Here is a 22505-nt window from a genome sequence, read left to right as displayed (position 1 = left end):
TTTGCTGTAATCTCCATCACCTCTCTTCACTTGTCATCTTTCAACTGCAGGAGAGACAGCTTAGGTGTCTACATTTAGTCTCATAAATCCCAGTCGTACCATTATAAAATCCCTGGAGCATTTCACTGAATCATGGAGTAGTTGTATTCATTTCATTAAAGCTATGCGAGTACCTAGTCCCTGGGAAATGGCTTTGCAGGTCTAGATCTTACACCTCACGTGTAAACTTAAGTACAGTTGGCTGTTAGGTATACTCCATGTAGGCTTAAACTAGCCTGGCTCAGGGCACCACAGCATGCCCAGAGCTCAGGTGTGGCTGCAAAATCAGCCAGAGCATTGCATGAATGTGTGATGGTGGCGGAGAGGTGCCTGGAATAACTGAAGCTCTTACCCCTTTTTATTTGAGGATTACCTCCCACCACTGGGAGAAGATGGCAGCACACGTTGTGAGCACTCTGACTCCATTTCCAGTTCAAATGAACAGCAGATTCAGTAGTTCCTGTACTATTTTTTCAGACTACCCTGACTGCCCCTGTTCTCTCCTTCTCGGGGCCCCTCTTCAGACAAGAGTGGCCTCTCTGCCCTCCTCGATCAGTTGGGCTCATACTTACAATGCCTGCCTGAAAAGGTGCCTCCTCCTGGCAACCCCAGCTCAGAAACCAAGCTAATAAAACCCATCGGGCATGATGAGGCTGCATTTTGCTCTGCCTCGCACCTTGCGAGCGAGGAGCTGGTGGCCACCAGGCACTGGTGGTGCTGGATGTGCCACAGGAGCCCCATGGGAGCTCAGCACAGCACCCTGCAGAGTTCAAAGCTGTAGCCCAGGGAGAGCAGTCACTACCACAGCCAAGGCTGAAGGATGTGCAGAAGTAGCCATATTAATTCTTGTCCAGAATGCCTAATTCTGGGCTGGCAGCTTTGCTATAGTGTAGGCATGGACACAGATGCTGTTAAAAATATCCCACTTGTTTAATTTCATATTTTGCTTTCTTGTAACACAAAACCTAGGATCCCTCTGAGCAACTGTGTACATTTTGTTCTGTAAGTGGTTTAAAAGTATATTAAAACATTAATCTTAGCCTGAGCCCCTCTGTGCCAGGTTTCTGACTGGAACACAATTTAATGGATGACTCACAGTAGATGTCTTGTATAATGGTATGACGTTCTGATGGCCAGTGATTTACAGCTACAATACTTAGCACTGTCTTGCTTTGGAAAGTCTTTTTATTGCTTATTTCTGTAACATGTGGATACTTGGAATTTAAGAATATTTTCATAGAATAGCGTTCTAATAGCCAGAAAAAAAAAAAGTGTAAGGCAGGGCAGTAACCAAACTTCAAGTTGCTCCTTTAAAATGCTAAGTGTGGATAACTGGCTAGCTGAAAAGGGTCACATAGACATAGTCCAGCTGGCTGAACAAAAATGCACATCGCTCTCAGCTTATCTGAAGTAAAGCAAAATACACTGTCTTTGGCTGTTCTTGTTACACAATAACAGGAAGATCGCGGTGGGAAAAGAATGTTACAGGTGGGAACAGATAACTACAGAAGAGAAACTAGGGGCGGGCTTGGTATTTAGGCAACTAACCAATAATGAGCTTAACTTTTGTAATATGTATGAGCTAATTATAAGAAGGCATAAAAGGTGACTGTAAGAGACAATAAACGAAGTCTGCTGATCCCTCATATTGAGTGACTGTGTCTATTCTCCGTCGCAACAATTAAGTATGTCTGAGAATATATTGTTATTGCACTGCCTTCAAACTGAATTTGAGCAAATCATGTCTGGCCTCTGTAGCAAGCAGTACAAACTCTCCTCAAGGAGGGTCCCTCACTGCTGTGCACTGGGGAGGTTTACAAAGGTGAAAAGGAACCAGACTAATATGGTCAAATAGGTTTATTTACTTTTAAACAAAGAAGTGCACAGCTGTCGTGATGGTCCATATAGCTGTCTTGGTTTAGAATCGATAACCTTGGTTGGCTTATTTTTAACAATTTATTTGAAATGTCAGTTGGGGGCATTTCAATGGATGGTGAGCATTTGAGAGGGGTTTTGTTTTGCAGACCAAAAGGCTATCCCACCCTCACTTTCCACAGGTCAGCCTCTCTGGAGTTGGTAAGGACTGGTGAAAAACAGACCTCCTAACTTGCCAGCCTAAGTTGGTTCACCCAGGAGAGCATCACAGGAATGAGGGCGCGCAGGAATCTGTACAACTTTCCAATGCCAAAACTGAGTCAGTCCTTTGACTGAATTACTAGGAAGACCTGCTCAAAAACAATTAGCAGCTTATTTCACATTATTATTGTTATATATATAAATTGCTATTATTGGTGAAGATGGTATTCTGGGTTTTATGTAGTCTTGAGTGTTTTGCTTTGATTTGCCCTAATGGGTAGTGATGGTAATTAATGCTGCAGCTTTCTTTCCATAAGCTATTAACCAATAACCAAGGAAAGCCGTAACAGAGAAATGACAATTGCATGTGATGAGAGATTGCTGGATTAGCAGAGGAGACTGGCATGCCAATTACATTACTGGGCAATTGCAGGGGCCTGCGTAGGCAGATGGACCTTTGGGACTCCTTCAACAGGACTTGAACATGAACAGTATTAATAATATGCCAGTATATCCTGCAAAACATCATAGACACCAGTTCTAGCTCCTTCTTCTAAAAGGAGAATAAATTATTTTATTTCTTCTCTTTGAATGGTTCCAGCATCTTTCTGAAGTGTTTTTTTTTGAAGCTAAGGTGTACACAAGAGTTACATGACTCTTAGCAAGATTTGCAAGGGAGAGGAATATGACTGGCTGTATTCCTATTGACCCCTTTTGCCTCTCAGCGGCCAGAATTTAAGGCCATTGCCAGTTGCTTTCATGAGGAAGGAAAATTAATAAAGGAGATTTTTCCTTGGGTGCTCTCCTGCAAATCTTTAAAAGAACTTTGCTCAGCTTTTGTGTTCAACAGTGCAGTGAGACAAAGTAGGAGGAGGCAGCCTCCTTGCTTGCAGATTGAGTTTCTTGCCAGGCTGCATTTTGCCAAAAAAGGGTTCATTCTTAGCCATCCTCCCAGAGCCACACAGGAGCTGCTTTCTTATGTGGTTACCTGCCTTTGGGGGCTTCTATGATAATTGTATCACATTTTCCCTGCTACATAGCCACCAAGCTGTGCACTGCAATGCTGTCTCCAGGCTCTTGAAAACAGGAGCATTTGTTTATTCCTCTGTTTAGGAGACAGGCACACCAGCCTGAGCAACAGTTACTGGGCTGCGCTAGAAAGAACCAGCTATTTCCTCTCAGCCTGTCTACTCATGAATTAAAATCCACTAGCTTCAGTCACCTGCACACCCATAGACTGGGTGCTCATGACAATTTACTCTCATAGCATGAAGGTGCTGGGATAATCCTTTGAATTATAGACTCATTTAGGTTGGAAAAGACATTTGAGATCATCAGCTCCAACAATTAACCCAGGACTGCCAAGTCCATCACTGAACCATGTTGCCAAGCCTGCACCTACATGTTTTTCAAATGCCTCTGGGGATGGTGATTCCTCCACCTCCCTGGGCAGCCTGTTCCAATGCTTGACGATCCTTTCAGTGAAGAAATTTTTCCTAATATCCAAGCTAAACCTCCCCTGGTGCAATTTGAGGCCATTTTATTTTGTCCTGCTGCTTGTTATCTGGGGAGAAGAGACCAACCTCCACCTGCCTACAGCCTCCTTCCAGGCAGCTGTAGAGAGCGATAAGATCCCTGCTGAGCCTCCTCCTCTCCAGACTAAACACCCCCAGTTCCCTCAGCCGCTCCTCATAAGCCTTGTGCTCCAGACCCTTCACCAGCTTCTTTGCCCTTCTCTGGACACGCTGCAGCACCTCAATGTCCCTCTTGGTGTGAGGGGCCCAAAGCTGAACACAGTGTTTGAGGTGCGGTCTCACCAGTGCTGAGTGCAGGGGGATGATAACTGCCTTAGTCCTGCTGGCCACACTGTTTCAGATACAAGCCAGGATGCTGTTGGCCTTCTTGGCCACCTGGGCACACTGCTGGCTCATGTTCAACCGGCTGTCAACCAGCACCCCCACGTCCTTTCCCACCAGGCAGCTTTCCAGCCATTTTCCCCAAGCCCGTAGTGTTGTGTGGGGCTGTTGTGACCCCAGTGCAGGACCCAGCACTTCTCCTTGCTGAACCTCATACAACTGGCCTCGGCCCATTGATCAAAGGCTTTACTAAGGTCCATGTAGACAACATCCACAGCCTTTCCCTCATCCACTAGGCAGGTCACCTTGTCATGGAAGGAGATCAGGTTCATCAAGCAGGACCTGCCTTTTATAACCCTGTGCTGGCTGGGCCTGATCCCCTGGTTGCCCTGCATATGCTGTGTGGTGGCACTTGGGATAATCTGTTCCATAACCTTCCCCAGCACTGAGGTCAGGCTGACAGGCCTGTAGTTCCCCAGATTCTCCTTGCAGCCCTTCTGGTAGATGGACATCACATTGACTAACATCCAGGTGTCTGGGACCTCGCCAGTTTGCCGGGACTGTTGATGAATTATGGAGAGTGGCTTGGTGAGCTCCTCTGTCAGCTCCCTAGGTACCCTCTGGTGGATCCCATCCGGCACCATAGACCTGTGTGTGTCTAAGCGGAGCAGCAGGTCACTGACCTCTTCCTCCTGGACTGTGGGGACTTCATTCTGCTCCTCCCTGTCCCTGTCTTCCAGCTCAGGGGGCTGAGTACCCAGAGGGAAGCTCATCTTTTTATTAAAGACTGAGGCAAAGAAAGCGTTAAGTACCTCAGCCTTTTCCTCATCTCTTATGGCAATGTCCCCTGCCGTGTCCAATAAAGGGCACATTCTCCTTGGCCCTCCTGTTTCTAATGAATTTGTAACAACTTTTTTTGTTATCTTTTTATGGCAGTAGCCAGCCCATGTTCCATCTGGGCTTTCGCCTCTCTAATCTGTGCCCTGCATAACCTTGTGACATCCTTGTGGTCCTCCAGAGTTGCCTGCCCCTTCTTCTAAGAGTGGTAAACAATTTTTTCCCCCTGAGTTCCAGCCGAAGCTCTGTTCAGCCAGGCCAGTCACCTTCCCCACTGGCTCACCTTTCGGCACATGGGGACAACCTGCTCCTGCACCTTTAAGATTTCCTTCTTGAGGAATGCCCAGCCTTCCTGGACCCCTTGCCCTTCAGGACTGCCTCCCAAGGGACTCCGTCAACCAGGCCCCCAACAGGCCAAACTCAGCCCTTGGGAAGGCCAAGGTAGTGATTCTGCTGCCTCGCTTCTCTCAGAATTGGAAACTCTATCAACTCATGATCGCTATGCCCAAGATTTCCTCTGACCTCCACATCACCCACCAAACCTTCCCTGTTTGTAAACAGCAGGTCCAGTGGGGCATCTCCCCTGGCTGGCTCACTGGCCGGCTGTGTCAGGCAGGTATCTTCCACATGCTGCAGGGACCTCCCACACAGTTTCCTCTCCGCTGTGTGGTATTTCCAGCAGGCGGGAAGCAGTCTAGCCCTGGGTTGGACCGTGCTGCATATTGTACAAGACACAACAAGGACAGAGCCTCTGCCTCAAAGAACATGCAAGAAAACATTTTGCTTTCAGCAGAAGACTGAACCCCCAGATGTGGTTTTTTATCTCAAAGTTAGCAATTAGTCAGTTACCAAGAATGGAAAAGGTGGAAGATTTGCTTTGGATCATCTTGCAGTTTTGTTTTACTTGTTTCTGTAAGAATAAACACTTCCTAAAACTTACTAGTTCTGCAGTTTTCCCAGCGAAGACTAATGTACACTGAGATGTTGGTTACATTTGTCATGTTTTATTTGTATCATGCGTGAATCCAGTTCTCACCAGGAACAGGTTCTTCTCTTTTACCTGCTCTGACCTAAGAAAACCACTCTCTTTTGATTGTACAAAAATATTTTCATAGCATCACTTAGCCACAGATGAAACATGCTGCGTTTCTTAGCTCATCCAAAGCAAAGGTTGATTTTTGCTGTAGTTTGATTAGTTGAATTTATCATTACCTATCTCAGCGCATTATGCTTAAACTCTTTATGCTACCTTTTTCAGATTCATTCTCAAAGTAACGTGATACAGATCTGAGTACTTACCACACCCATCCTTAATGTTTTGCCAATGGTATTCTTACTACTTTAACTTACTGCGTAGGAAGTGAGTAGATTCCTCTAAAGAGTTGTGAGCTGTCTGTTTGGCCATTACTCTAGAAGACAAGTATATGATTTCATTTTTAAAGCCACAAGTGACAGTTCACAGGAGGGTACAGGAGAGGAAGAAATGTTGAGGAAATGAAGTAAATGAGTTTAGGTATGTAGTACTCAGGCAGTGTGCTTTCTGTGTGTGCATTTGTTTGAGCTACAGGTGAAAGTTCCAGCAAAGACTGACTTAGTTCAAACAACTGAAGCAGGGTTCACCCTGTCTGCTCAGTGAGCCAGTGAACCCTGCAAACAGCTGCCAGGGAGAAGCAAGGGCACTCCGTAGTCGTCTCCCTTTTAGTTCGGCAATATGAAATGGTGAAAGCATTAAGTTAAAATGACAGGCTTGAGAACGTACTGTGGATTTTGTTGCAGAACTCACTGGCCATGCTCTGCTCCCCTCCAGCTGCCAGTCGCAGCACAAGACCGTTCCCAGAGCCTCAGTGCCTGGATGGAAAACTGGGGCAACCTTGGCACTGGCAGGAGCAGAACCAGCCTGTGCACAAGGTGCCAGCACCCCGAGTCACTCCTGCCAGAGCTACTGGGAAAATGATGCCTTGAGCTCTCCGGTCAACCCCTGACCTGCAGCTCCTCCAAGGAGATCCCTGCAGGGGAGCATGGGGCTGGCCCAGACCAAACGTGGGATGTGGTGGATTTTATCAAACCTGTCTGGAAAGCTGCTGTGATGGCTCAGAAAGTTTGCTGACTTTTTAGAGGCTGGGGAAGGTGCCACCTGAATGTGTGTGCAGCCCTTGGGAAGCACCTGTCACTCAAGGCAGCCCCTTGGGGGTGGTTGATTGATAAGGAGAGAAGTGAGAAAGGCCAGCCACCAGCTGGGAGGGGGCGTTGGGCACGTTTGAGGGAACAGGGCAGGAAACATATTGACCCAGACCTGTGAAAAGCAGTCCAAGGATTATTTAAGAACCTTAGTGAACACATTCATCAACAGAAAAAGTAGCAAAAACTTCTTCCTTTTTCTTTTTTTTTCTTTTGGTTTTTTTAACCTTTTCAAACCACTGTACAACCCTTTGTGGGCATACTTTGTAAAACCTGTTGATGTGTGGTGTCAACAAAGATGTGACTGTCTGCTTTGCTTTGTGTTATGAGCAGAAAAAATGAATCACCAAAAATAAAAATCAGTCCTTCAAGTCAATCCTGTCAGAATCCTATATCCTAACCTATCAATAATCCTATATTTTCACAAGTAGCAAGATGCACTGCAAATATTGAAACAGAACTAAATGCACGCGTTCAGGCAATTGCTTTGGGAATGCTTTTCAGCAACAGAAGGTGGTGCACTGGATGGCTAACCAGCTTTTCTGCTCTAGAGGGGCAGTCCAGACAGGTGCAGAACATGCAGTCCTCTACCTGCTGAACTGCCAAAATGTCTCTTCAAAGAGACAAGTAAATCCTGAAGACATCTCTTACAGCCCAGGTCATCAGTTTGGAAAACATCCGCAGAAGTTATGGGGAAGGAATATTTTCCTGCGGCCACAGATGATGACTGTCATTTTGCCATCACTGCTGTGACCTCAGATTTCCAAGTAGCATGTGGTGCTCCCCCAGGAGCAGTGGGTCTCTGCCAGCACAGCAACACTTTCCCACTCCTCCTGGCCCTCCTGTGTGCTGGTGGCATGGAAGCCCACATGGAAGACTTCATTGCCCTCTCTGAGGAGACGGATGGACATGAGATCCTCTCAGAAGAGGAACAGCATTGTCCCACACCAGCTGGCTCTCCAGAAGTGGACACAACATGCTTCACTCCACTATCTGCCCGCTTCCCAGCATCTTGAAGCCACAGTCTCTTGTCAAGGTCTATGTCTGCAACCTTATCTGAACCTCAGGCAGGAACCACTTCCCAGCTTCACTGGCTCTGTTTAGCTCCATGTGTTGCTTTGTCATTTGGACAAAACAACGTAAAGCTGTCTTCTTGCAAAGAGGTGAAGCTAATGTCCCTGGTACCCTACCAAAAAAAATCTCCACTGCCAACAGCACTTGCTCTTCCTGAGTTCAGAGCTGGGTGCAGTTTAAAGAGTAAGTGACTCTGGCTCAGATGTGAGAACTGAACAAACCTTAGAAAAGTTTGATGAAAAATAAAAGAAAACACACAAACCAGAGCTCTCAGTTGCTGTTATCTTCAAAGCCTTTCTTGTGCTTCTAGAACAAGTTGCTTGTTTAAAAAACATCAGAGTACCAACTTTTGAAGATTTTTTTTGTTAAGTGGTACTTTTTGGAGTACTATTATCATTCTTTTTTTCTATTGTGGGAGGGCCATTTATTCCATTCATCTCATTTCTAAGAGTTTTAAATCCCTGTCACTGATAGGTACTGAACAAACCCAGGAAGAGCTGGGGATTTTTGTTCCGCACTGCTGCTTACAGCCTATCAGTAATATTTGTCTTTGCCTGCTTAAATGCAAAATGCTGGTCAGGTGTGTGACATTATCTCGTTTGTCTAACAGGTAAGCTGCAAAGTGCTGCAGTTCTTCCATCAGTACATGTTGGGCTGCAACTACTTCTGGATGCTCTGCGAAGGCATTTATCTTCACACATTGATTGTGGTGGCAGTGTTTGCTGAAGAGCAGCGTTTGCACTGGTATTACCTCTTGGGCTGGGGTATGTATAATTTGTAGCAAGGTGGTCAGTTCTTTTAGATGTTTAAATTCTGCTAGCGCTTATATATCTGAATTATTATATTTATACTGCTGATCATAGCTTAAGATTGAGTTCTTGTGTCCTACATTCGAATGCATTTGTTTGGGTGGGCCTAGAGACTTACAAAAATCAGCAGGAGTCAGTATCCATTATTTGTTGCATCTTGGGATTTGTTGGAAGAAATGCTTATGTTTTGTTAAGCAAAACTTTGGGAGAAAAACAGATTTCTATCCAAACACATCTCTTTTCTCAACAAAAGTGGTCTATTTTTGTCACTTTATATAAAAAATATTAATCTGTAACAGTACTTTTAAAAGTATATTTTTTTTGGAATGGAGAAGAGGGAAGATCAGTATCTATGTTTCCCAAAGTGAAAAAACACAGCATACAGAAAGAGAAACCAGAATTTCTCTGGAAGTGAATCCAGTATCAGATATATTCTGGCAGACATTGTTTTAAAGATGCAATTTTACCTACACAGGAGTAGGTAATGACTCTGCTGCCAGGGCTCATTTTGTCCAACAGTGATCTCTAGAGCATTTCAGAGAAATATATTTCTCTGAAAATGTCAGGTGTCAATAAGCAAATCTCAATTATATACCATAAGAGATGTTACAAACCCATACACTGTGAATGCAAACTGCATGTAGTTGCATGCATATTGCTCAAGGAACCATGCCTAGGTCAGTCCTTCATCTCCAAATAAGCATATCTCTTCTGTTTTCATTAAGGGATCCCTTGCCTTTTAATTAGTAGCAATAACATATATTTATCCTTTGGACTATCTGTTCCAATAAAAGGCCATATAAATACAGCCATTATATTACAATGGAGTGCAGTCTCTTTCATATTTCAATCACTATTGTATATCCAGTCCACATCAGTGTTGATAGAAAATCATTATCAAGAGCTTTTTCCCAGTTTGGGAACCATGAATCTCTGGCCTTATTCCAGTTTCTTACAAGCCAGTCCCCATATCTTGAAACCACTGGTGCAGCTGTGCAGTAAATGGTGGACCTTTATCCATTGTCCCACTGCACTTAGGGATGGTCGCTTGTATTCATCTCTTGCAATCCCAGTCTGAAGCAGGCAGAATTTATGCTTGTCGCGGTTTAACCCCCGCCAGCAGCCAAGCACCGCACAGCTGCTTGCTCGCTCCCCCCACGGTGGGGTGGGGGAGAGGATCAGAAGAGTAAAAGTGAGAAAACTCGTGGGCTGAGATAAAGACAGTTTAATAGGTAAAGCAAAAGCCATGCATGCTATCAAAGCAAAACAAGGAATTCATTAACAGCTCCCCATGGGCAGGCAGGGGTTCAGCCATTTCCAGGAAGGCCGGGCTCCATCACGCATAATGGTGACTTGGGAAGAAAATGCCATAATGCTGAATGTCCCCCCTTTCTTCTTTCTCCCCCAGTTTATATATACTCAGCATGACGTTCTATGATATGGAATATCCCTTTGGATAGTTCATATCAGCTGTCCCGGCTGTGTCCCCTCCCAATTCCTTGTGCCCCTCCAGCCCACTTGCTGGTAGGGCCTGAGAAACTGAAAAGTCCTTGACTTGGTATAAACATCACCCAGCAACAACCAAACCCATCAGTGTGCTGTCAACATTGTTCTCACACCAAATCCAAAACACAGCACTGCACCAGCTGCTAAGAAGGAAATTAACTGTCCCAGCCAAAACCAGGACAACTCTATATTTTGCCTCTCTTTGGAGATGTTATACTTGTTTAACATTATTTCATTTACAGCAGGAAGATAAGAAACAGCCCTACTGATTAAACAGAGAAAAATTAGGAATTAATTAGATCACAGAAAAATGACCCAGTTCTGAGTGTTCTGAAGAACTTTAAAACTCTGACTTCAACCACTAGTTAGGCATTCAATATCAGGTCCTACATAGGCAGTAATAGCAAAGTGGAAAGTTGTTCTTCCACTGTTTGTATTTTCATTTAAAAGACTGGTAACTAACTTTCTTCTCATGGTATAAGGCTTAGTGCTGCCTGGATACCTACATTAGATACCTAGAAAATTATCATGATTTTCTAGTTTATATGGATTACAGGGCCAGAGAAGTTTCCACGCGTAAGAACTCCTTTTCTCCCTTTTTTTTTTTTTTTTAATGATAATATAATCACTCTTTTTTTCTTATGAGAATCATATCTTTTCTGAGAAGAGAGTGACCTGTTATGCTCTTAGAATTAAAACTATGTGGAACACCATTAGCTCTTAAATGAAGAAAACTTCCCTGAAGAACCCAAAACTGAGCCAAGGTTTCTGGACTTTGTCAGTCTAAATCACTGAGCCCTCATGGAGCAAGCAACTGTGCTATCACAGTTTTCATTGTTCAGAATATTTGAATATACAAAGTCTGATAGGGCTGTGCTTTTGAAATGGCAGCCCTATATAAAGAGTCATTTTAAACATTTCCTTCCAGATAGAACTTGTTCCCTTTTCATGTCTTGCAGCATAAGCCCTCCCAAAATAGTGTCATTCCATATCCAATCATACAAGAGGACAATGGTCAGAAACGTATTTTTTTCAGGTGACATTCAATTTAGGCAGTGCAATTTAATGCAACTGAGACAGGTAGCCTGCAGTGAAAGCTTGTGAGCTAGCTGTACTGTTGCTGAGAAAGGCACTAGCATCATGGTGAGTAATTCAGTGAAGTTATCTGATAAGATACTCATCAGTATCTGCAGCATTGCCTGAAAAATAAATAGGGTGGTGGCTGTGGTAATAGGATGATAATATCTTGAGAAGGAAAAGGTTAATAAAAAATGGACTCAACTCTTCACTATGAAGCCTGCAGCCTTTTTTAATGAAACTAGATGAATACTTCTACAAAACAAGTAATAGTCATTAGCACCTCCTAACTAAGGTAGTAATCATTAATAGCAAAATTATCTAATCAGGACTATCTGGCCAGCCCTTAAGTTTGCATAAATCAGTCTAATTTCACTGATTCCAGAAGCAGTAGTTACATTAAACATGCAGCTATGTTAATCAATGGAGATACACTTCTCCAAAGGGCAATGCAGAGCAAGCAGAGCAGGCTGTGCTCTGAATTACAATTCAAAAGATCAAGGTAAATGTACAATGCAAGGTGAAGTGACTCATTATTCATTGTTATAACTAATCCCTATGTGAGGACACCTAGATTATTTTATTTGGAAGAACCACTAATGACATTTGTAAAATAGCTTTATAAGAAAAATAAAAATCTGAGCAAATATAAAACACTTTATGAAAGGTTTAAGGTGATCGGATGGAATCTCTCATGGACAGGTGTGTTTCAAGGTTGATGCCTTCAGGAAACCCCTTCTCTGGGGATGTCATTTCTCATTTACTGTTTCACTGGGTCAGGAAATCACCCTTATGCAGGGCAAGAAAACAGCAACAAATGTGCCCATCATAGTGCCAGTCCACTCTGCGGGCTGCTTCAGGCAGCTTCATCCACGTAGAAGTGAAAAGGGAATGATTTATTTGGACAGTGCTAAAACAAGGTGCCTTCCAAATTCAGCTGGAAATACAATTAATTGTCAGTTTGTGCCATGAAGGACCTGGCATGACCTAAAGGGATACGTCATATCTTTTCCTGGGATGGCTGGGGTAAAGCCTTTTCTAGGTTACTCACTGCTCACCACGTGTTGTCAGGCCCCTGGAGCGATACATGTTGTGCCACCAGGACCCAACTGACTTTGATGCTCCACTTCTCATTAACTCTCTGCCTTTTGGCCCTTTACAAGAGAAGAGCAACATCTAGCCCTAGAAGAGCCCATCCAGCCTGCAGATGGGAATTTGAGCCATAAAAAGTCATGAGCTTCTTACCCTGTAACTTTCCATCGTGTTCTTAAGATTTGCTTGTGAATTTGTTGAGCCAGGTATTCTAGGCTAATGTGTTTAGCAGAAGAAAAAAGGACCTTTGGCGTCACGTGGAGTCCTGTACTTGCACTATTCCAGGCCAGAGCCTTCAGATGAATAATTTTTGCTATTACAGAAAGGCCCCTTAAAAATTGCACTTCAATCTGTCTGTCAACAAAACTGGCCCGGGCTTGCTCCATTTCCAAATCAAAAGGATTTTCTCATGCTGTCAATCCCATAAGCTCACCCTGAGGTTAGAAGCTCCTTTCTTTCAGTTCTGAGCTTTTTGTTGTTTTATCGTGCATCATCACCCAAAAAAAGGCATACTGAAGCCAGAGGCCAAGTAATGATTTTCTAACGATACATAAAGGAGAGGGCAATCCATTTTGTTCTCCCACAGCCATGTTGTCCTCCCAAGGTAAACTGCAGCAAGAACTTTTTTTGGCAGTAAAGTAGCTGTTGCTTAAAGATACCTGGAGACATCAGTGTCCTATTTAGATACTTTTTTGACCTTATTCTCACTCCAGCATTGGCTGGCCTGTGCTCTGGGGTGAGATTTCCCCAGAATTTGGCTGGGGAGTCTCTGTCTAAAACGGTTTATGAAAATACTAACACCCAAAGAAACGAGGAACCATGTTCTTCCCGCTGTGACTAATCATGGTATCAGCAGGACGTTTTCACACATTTTGATTTATAATTATAAAATATCCAAAGCTCAGAAGAAACGACCATGGTTTATAGGGAAGACACAGCAGTAACACCAAAGGTGTCCACAGAGCTCTCTGCACAGACCAGATGAAGCAGTAGGTCATCTCCGCACCGGCCTCTGTCTGCATGTGCAAGGTTGTGCAAACTGGGGTCAGTACAGCGCAGACTGCCCAGTTCCAGGTTTCTAGCCTGTTGGAGAGGGACACAACATACAAGCAAGCTGAAGGAAGATGGACAGGAATGAACCAGATTGTCACTCTTAATATCAGACTGGAAATAAGAATTTGAGGCTTGCAGTTTGTTAAACATGGCATGTTACCAAGCCTTTGGCCCAGTGCAAATTTGCTCCTGTCAGTTCCCCGTCAGAGCAGTGGCCTCCCCTGAGGCTGCACAGGTAAGTCAGGAGATGTGGATTTATGGTATCCACAGCTTCACTCCCAGCTGAGATGGGATGGGCTTGGCAGCACAGAGGCTGAGAACCTTCAGAAAATATCACAAATCCCCATCCTCCAGAAGACCTCCTGACTCCAAACATTTTCTCTTGCCATAGGCTCCAAAAGAGCAGCTCCTTGCTCTGTTGTTTATTGCTTTGTATCTGTCGTGTGAGTTAATGTGTCTCTCTTGCCTAACAGTGATTTACATGGTTTTCACAAGTGTCCCGAGGGAATACTCTGCTGAGAACTGAATGATCCTGGCACCTTTCCCACACTGTGTGCTCACACCCTTCCCTGCACACCCTGCAGCAGCACGGCGGGGGGGCAGCAGCTGGGCTTTGCGGCTTCTTTTGACCTGCTTTGAACATTATTCCCTTGTTGCATCTCACCATCAAGGTTATGCTAGGGCCCTGAGTGTGATGGGATTGCGGTTCTTCCCTGAAAGCTGTGATTTTGCATACATGTGTTGTGGACAAGAAACTTCCTAGTGTGTTTGACACATGAAATTCAAAACAAAAAAATACCAAGACTGATCTATAACTTTAATCATTTCAGGGTTCCCTTTAGTGCCAGCATCTATTCATGCTGTTGCAAGAGCCAGATACTTCAATGACAAGTGAGTAACATGTCTGTTTTTAAAGGAACAAAGTTCTGTGTTCTATTTAACTGTGTAACACATTTTGAGTTAATAATAAATTTTAATGGTATATTTCCCCTCCAGCTGCTGGATGAGTGTTGACACACACTTGCTCTATATTGTTCACGGACCTGTAATGGCAGCTTTATTGGTAAGAATATTATTTGCTGTCAACAGTTTAATAATTAGTTTACGAATGCTGTTAACCTGTACAGAATAGAAGTTTCTGTACTTTAATATTTTGGTCAAAACTCAGAAGTAACTAGAGGTTTTCTCTACTCAGAGTTACAAGGACAGGTTCTCAACAGTTCTCAAAAACAAGTCCTGTAAAGGGACCTCCCAGTAAAGAATCAGATTTTGAGGTAGAGAATCACTAACTGTTTTTGAAAATCAGGGAGGTCATTCTCTCCCAGTGTAACTTATTTGTGACCAATTTACTACATTTATGTGACATCAATGAGGCATTTAGCTATGCCTTAGCTGGTGTGAGCTGAGTGCAGCCTGGTCGCTCAGCATGAGTTTTACTGGTCATTGAACTGATGTGGTCCCAAGGTAGGGAGCTAAACTAGTCCCAGGAAGGGACCGAGCTGGGCAGTCTGAGTAGGAGGGCAAGATCTGAAGTGCAGCTCAGCAATATATATACATAGAGCATCTTGTATGCCAGTGGTGCTCTTTTGCACAGTAACGCTGACCTTCCTGAAAGGTACAGAAGGGGTTTTATTAGACCCAAGCTCACCTCAATGTGTCGCCCAAGCTGCACTTGCAGCTTTTGAGCTGCCTCTTGCTTGCAGACATCTGCATGGACGTACCTGCAGTAACTACCTCGGAGATCAAACAGTAAGGTGGTGAATACTGGGAACATCTTTGAATAAAGAAACAACTTTCCATCTAATGGCTGGAAAACCTGAAAATCATTCTACCCTTTCCTGAGAAGAGTCTTGCACATCAGCAATGTGAGGAAGTCCATTCCTCCCTGCCATATCGTATGCTGTTTAGAAGCACATCTGTTATAGGTTTACTGGTTCAATCTTGATTGCTTCTGCTGTTGTAATGCTACCTCACTTCTGGGAGAGGCCATTCAACCTTTATTTTTATCACCATGCTCCAAGTCTCATCTTAGTTACAAAGAAATAAAGCAGTGACTGTTTTTTATGGAAAAAGGCCAATCTTTAACACTTTTCAAAATAAGGCATTATAATATGTCTTGTGCTTATGCCATTCACAGTCTTATTTTTCTTATGAAGATGGCAACGTCTACAGAAGATCCTGCATGATTTGCTACAAAAATCCTATAGTGACAGATGACTCAGGAAAGCTGAGGATTTTTACCTTCATAAAGTTGTCTTTCCACTTTTCACAGTTACTTCCAGAAATTCTAAAAGTGACTGTTAAGCAGAGTGAGTGAAGTCAGAGCAAGGTGGAGAATAAGGTTTAGATTTTACACTGAATGGTACCTCAGGAGTCATTTATTCCTTTTTTTCCAGTAGAACACAAATGTAAAACAGTTGAAAGGTCTTTCAGTAGTTAAGAAGTGATGAAATGCTATATCAAAGCTTACTGATTCACATTTTATTGTTCTGAAAGTTTCAACTGAAATTTCTCATATATCTAAGGAATTTGGACTACGAAAATATCTACGTGAGTTATGTAGCCTACATACTTATTTAAAAAAAATCATCTGAAAAAAAAAGTCCATTAAATTTCTGAAGCTTAGGTGCCTGATATTACTATAACAATGTGGAAAAGAGTGATAGGGTACACTGGAGAGAGAATGTCTGTGGTGCCTAGGATGTCCCCAAGGTCCTCACTGGGCTCGTTGTCAACCTGGGTCTGCCTTCCCTGTGCCTTCACAGGCTCTCAGCACATCCCGCAAGGAGCTCTCTGTGGAGCCAGGGTCACGAGCAGGTTCTGTATGCTGAGCACCCACAGCTGGACTCAGATTTTCAGAAATGACTGAGGAGATGAGATGCTGAAATACTGCATATTGCTGACTGTAAGGGCCAGGGGCAAAACTCTCTGAAGTGTCTGGTATTTTAGCCCTAAGCCAGCAAGTGTTACCTTTTACCTGTGGGTAAAAATGTGCCACGGGGTCCGTGCAGTCTGGTGGAAGCAAGGGGCAGCCTAGGTTTATCTCAAGGGCAGCCTTGGTTCCCCTGCTTATACACCAGCCTGATGGATTGGCCTGTGTAAGCTGGACCACATTCCCAGAGAAATTGTGTGCCCCCAAAGGTCCCGTGTGCCCAGGGACACACTGGGGTTTGTCTCACCGGGCTGCAGACATCTTCAGTGTGGACTGAAGCAAGATACCCGGGTGATCTTCAGATTCAGAAGAGAGACATGGTTACTCCTAGGGGACAATTCATCCATCCCATTTAAGCTTTAAACATAAAAATGAGATTAATTGTTCCCTGGAAATCCTGAATTTGCCCACATCAGTGTCAAAACAGCCAGTGCTTCCTAGAACTGATCCTGCCTGCCTGCCTGAAACATCCATGCAGGCTCCCCAAGGGAAGTGTGTAGAGCAGCTTAATATCTCTTTTCTGAAGGCATTCAAGGTACTTTCCAAGGCCTGATTCCCAAGGAACTGCCTGTTATGAGCCACAATAAAGCTAGAAAGTTACATTTTACTGCCATTTATGTGCATTTTTATTGTATTTTTATTTTGAATGTTTTTTTAATGTGAATGCTTTCTCCTACAATGGCTTTGATTTTGCAGGTCAATTTTTTCTTTTTGCTTAACATTGTCCGAGTTTTGGTGACAAAGCTGAGAGATACCCACCGTGCTGAGTCCAACATGTACATGAAAGCTGTCAGAGCCACTTTAATCCTGGTGCCCTTACTAGGAATTCAGTTTGTTATTATTCCCTGGAGACCAGAAAACCGACTTGCTGGAGAAATATATGATTACATCATGCATATATTAATGCATTACCAGGTACGTTACATAATAGCAACTTCAGCTTAGGTGAGGTGTTGCTGTTAAGTTAATTTAGCCGAAAATGCTGTTGCCAGTTGTTTTGACCCGAAACTGAGAATGACCATGGTTTTGCAGTTCTTTTACAACCATTTTCATGTTATTGGATTATCTGCTTTTGCACAAGTAGCACCACTGCATAAAGAACAACCACAAGATAGGGGAAACAATGAAAAGTGTAGCAAAAAATGATCAGTTGGCACCATTTCTAAACTAGGGAGAGAAAACTGAGATCACAGAGGGCTTTCAAGTTCCAACACGATTTCTGTTGAAGTGTTCAAATTGCCTGAAAACTGGTGCTGTGAGTTTAACATTAAAATTAGGTGTGTATGCAAACTGTTACACAGAGGGAATGCCAACACACAGAGGAAAAGACTGCGACAATGAAGCTTCACTTAGGAGTTAAAATTCCATTATTAGGCAGTTGAAATAAAAATATGTGACTGACATTTTGATTTCATAAATGCTTTGAAAATACAGCATCATTCAGTAAGTCTGGTTTCTTTTCTTTTAAAAACAAAACAAACCTAAGTGACTTTAAATGCTTTGTTATCTGGTTTAATGACTGTAATATAGCCAGCCCTGTATTGACTAGGAAAGGCGGATTTCTAATGCATTTGTGAATAGTGGTCAACATGGATGAGTACAGTAACCCACTTCTTGTTTCCTTTCATACAGAGGCTAAATGCAGAATTATTTAATGTTGTAGTAAGAAAAAAGCTTTTAAAAAAAAATCAATGGTGCTTTTTCCTTAAATGGAGTGATAAATCATGCTACCAAAATCTATGTGTCCTGTCACCTTAGTTTACATTTTCTGTTTATTGTCCTTATCCCTTCAAAACTGTGGGTGAGCATGCTGCTGCATACATAGAATGACTGAAGTTATAGGTCTGTTTTTGCAGTGTGTGCAATCTTATAGTACAGTTCTGCTTAAAATGAATGAGAGTCTGTTTCTTCTATTGTTACCTGTATTGTCACTTCATTGCTCTTAAGAGTGATGAAGGAGTATCTCCAAATAAGCTTTCTGGTGACAAGTTGCTTACAGTTTTAGCAAGTTAGGATAAGATAGTGTGTTACAATAATCATTTTACTCCTAAAACATCTTTCAAATCCTGTGAGGTTGTAGGAGAATTAAAAAAATAATGTTATATTAATTAACAATCCTAATTATGGCCATTATGCAATAGAAAGTCACCAAAGCAAAGTCAAAATGGAACCAGAAACAAAACCAAACTCTCGTGAAACTGTTGTACTGATGGATGAGATTAGATGAGGGAGGGATCCATGGAGGGAGAGTTTCATCTCTGATGGGTTCCTTCTGCCCATGTCCCAGGCACTGGGAATGGGTGTCTCTGCGTGGCTCGGTGACCCCGATCACTGCCTGCCAATACATTTTATTCCATTTCAACAGTGGAGATGGTGCTGGGGATGCAGGTGGGGACACATTGTGAGGGTTTCCTGTGCCCTGCTGCTGCTGTGCCCAGAGAGGCCACCGGGCATACTGGGGGGTGACAGCCCACCCAGGGCCGTCCCTGAGCCAGGGCAGCAATGCAGTCCTCACAGAAGAGCTCTTGACACCTTTGCAATATAATCTCAGTGTGCTTCACACCAGCATGTAAAATTTGGCCTTTCAAGAGCGCTATGCAGTTGTCCTCTAACTTCAGCTGAATGTGATGCTCCCTCCTGTACCTAGAGTGGATTTTTAATTGTATTCTGAAATAAGCTTTCTTAATCGTTTCTAAAACATTTCTTGTATGCATATTTAAGATTGCCAACTGCATATAATCGCTCCTCTGGTGCTTGTTTTCTTCTAGGACTGATTATGGAGTTAGCAGATAGTGTATTAGCTTGTGTAATGCCTGTGCTTCCCTGCTGGCTATTGCGCTCCCATAAACCGCAGCGCAGCCTGCTCTCCGTAAACTAGCAGCAGTCTGTTAGTTTTTGCATCCTGTGGCATGTCAGGCATATACAAGCAGGCAGTATGGGAGCAATTATGATTTTTTTTGATGGAAAATACAGTACATTCTCCATTTCTGCACTGGTTAAATTATTATTTTTTATGCCTTTTCTAGAACAGAGAAACAGTTTTTCAACAGCACAGCACTGCTCTAAGTGAGCGCAATGATTTGCTATATTAGTTACATCATCCACGTACACAGAAATGGTGCAAACAAGCACTGCAGTCTATTGTAAAAATCAGAGGACTGAAGATGATGAATGAGAAAGATTTTGTTCCCACAAGAAGCTGTGTAATTGTATTTATTTCAGTTTTCCCTGTTGAAAAACAACACATCAAGATGTTGTGTGCTAGGTTTCCTCTGCTGAAATCATTTTTGAATAACAGAAGCCAGTCTGGTTTTGAATTGTCCTGCACTTTTTGTAATACTGCCATCAATGCTCACCATTTTAAGCAGAAGTGTTTTTTCAAATACAACTATATGAACAATTCAAAAGCACTGCATGCCTGCTTCCCCTGTATCAGCTTGTGTCTGTTTCACTACACAGGCCAGATTCTTCGTAACAGATTGGTAAAGTAGATGTGTAAATGACAAAAAAATTTGAAGACTGTTTTTGTGTTGCAGATATGAATGATTGTACTTTTCTAGCCCAGCCACCCAGCCTCCCATGGATCCTATAAAAGTCGAGATTACTATCTCCCCTCATCATCACCAATATCAGCTTTTCAGTCTCCAGACTTTGCTGAAATGAAGATTGCACCAGGGAAAAGAAAGATATTTCTACCCTTATGTTGTGGCTTAACCCCAGCTGGCAGCTAAGCCCAACACAGCTGCTCACTCATTCCCCTCCACTAGAAGAGTAAGAGTGAGAAAATTTGTGGGTTGAGTTGAGGACAGTTTAATAGGTAAACCAAAAGCTGCACAAGCAAAGCAAAGCAAGGAATTAATTCTCCACTTCCCGTGGGCAGGCAGGGGTTCAGCCATCCCCAGGAAAGCCGGGCTCCGTCACGTGTAGTGGGGACCTGGGGAGACAGACACCACCACTCCGAACATCCCGCCCTTCCTTCTTCTTCCCCCAGCTTCACATGCCGAGCAGACGCCATACGGTATGGGATATCCCTTTGCTCAGCTGGGGTCACCTGTCCCGGCCGTGTCCCCTCCCAGCCCCTGTGCCCCCCCAGCCCACCCGCTGGTGGGGTGGGGTGAGGAGCAGAGAAGCCCCCAGCTCTGTGTGAGCGCTGCTCAGCAGGGACTGAAACATCCCTGAATTATCAACCCGGTTTCCAGCACAAATCCAAAACATGTCCCCATACTAGCTACTATGGAGAAAATTAACTGTCCCAGCCAAAACCAGCACACCTTAAGTGGAATAACTTCTGCACGGAGTGGGATGCTGTAGGTGCGTTGCTGAACATGCAATAGCTTATTAAGCAGAGCTCCTAAAGTAGGCACCACAAAGCAAACATTTGCACTCCAGGAGTCAATGAGTTGCAGACTTTTCCTAGAGGACCTGACTTTCAAAAGCCTGTTAGATAATGCTGAAAGCACAGGAAAGATGCAGACTTCCTCAGGGTGTAAAGCATTATGGTACAGAATGCGCTGGCTCCTTGCAGACCTCTGTCATGAAACCACCTCTGTCACTTAAAAGCCTAAAAAGTCCCATCATGCTGCCCAGTGAAGATGAAATGGTATACCTGGGCAAAGAGAGTGCCTCCTGCGAAGGGGTGGAGCAGCAACAGACCTGTGTCCTGCAGGTCTCCATACTGAGAGAGGACAGGAGAGATGTGACTTGTGCCTCACATGCTGGTGGGGCCATCTGCACCTCCACTGGCCCTAAGGCTTCTGCTGCCACTTCCCCCACCCTGGGAACCACTCAGCATCGTTTGAGGGATCCCAAGCTGCAAAGAGATCAGGGTGCTGAGCAGGATCCTGTCAGACGGTCTGCTACCAGCAGCCGTTATCCCAGCTTCTGATCTCAGTTGTTGGTCCATAGTAGAGACCTCACAAGAAAAAAGGAGGTGTAGAAATATGCAGTAACCCCGTACTCTCAAACAAAACCAGAGATAAACACACTCCTGCTTGCAAGCTCCTACACCAACTGTCCCCTCTCACCGAATTGTCTCTCCAGCATCTTGTAGCTGGCTTTGTAGAGGTTGTCATGTTGCCTAACATGGCACTGTCACTAGGCGACAGCCATGGAGCTCTGCTTGGCACAATGGAGAAACAGCCCCTGAATCATATACATATGAAGCCATATACAAGCACTTGAAGATACTCTTCTCCTCAATACCTTGCAGACTGTGGCCCCAAACGTGCAAGTCCGCCTCTAATGAGAAATTCAAATGCTATTCAGCACAAGGGCCTTGGTTTCTATTGGCACATAAAAAGTTTTTTTTCTATTAAATGTAGAATAATTAAAGGTTTCTTTCTCCACAAGTGAGATTACTTAACGTATCACACAGCAGCTTCCAAGCAGCATCCTCTGGACAGCAGCCCCCACCCTGCCAGGGAGGAGGATGTAGCTCATAGGGGCCTCATTTGTGTAAAGGGTATTTTGTATCTTTAGGCATGGGTTTGAGCCACATACATATCTACCCTGCCTCCAAGTTTTAAATTCAAATCTTCGCAGCTTTACACAGAACAAAATTAGCCCATTCAAAAGTAGCCTTTTAAAAACAGTGAGATATTTCAATGTATTTAAGGTGGTATTCATTCCATCTGTTTCTCTATTTAAAGGGAAATAAATATCCTCTGTGATCACAAATGATGCCAAACCAGACAGAAATATTTTGTCCTTCTGTGCAAAGTTAAGGTCATAGGACTGCTTTTGACAACATAAGTGGATTTTTATTTCCTGGTTGTTTTTTTTTCTTTGCATTATTAGCAATTTCAAAACTTTCTAGTATTTTGAGCCAATGAAAGTTGGGAAAAATGTTTTTTTGAAAGCTGGATATTGTAAAGTGCCATTTTTATATGAAAAATTCATGTACAAAATGACAGTAATGAAACATCCAGCAGAGAGCAGGAGAAGCAGCGAAGTGTGAGCTTTGTCTGATAGGATGCC

General features: G+C 43.5%; 1 protein-coding gene across 1 annotated transcript in view; it reads left to right on the top strand.

The window, feature by feature from the left end:
- The window catches only part of CALCR (calcitonin receptor), a 77912-nt gene that overhangs the window by 42128 nt on the left and 13279 nt on the right, over nt 1-22505 (top strand). The window contains exons 7-10 of the mRNA XM_005432175.3: nt 8671-8824; nt 14428-14488; nt 14594-14660; nt 17226-17444. Coding sequence (XP_005432232.1) covers nt 8671-8824; nt 14428-14488; nt 14594-14660; nt 17226-17444 — 501 coding nt within the window. The remainder of the gene's footprint in view (nt 1-8670; nt 8825-14427; nt 14489-14593; nt 14661-17225; nt 17445-22505) is intronic.

The sequence above is a fragment of the Falco cherrug genome, chromosome 4 (genome assembly GCF_023634085.1).
Source record: "Falco cherrug isolate bFalChe1 chromosome 4, bFalChe1.pri, whole genome shotgun sequence".
NCBI classification, from domain to species: domain Eukaryota; kingdom Metazoa; phylum Chordata; class Aves; order Falconiformes; family Falconidae; genus Falco; species Falco cherrug.
This window is presented reverse-complemented; position numbering and strand designations above follow the sequence as displayed.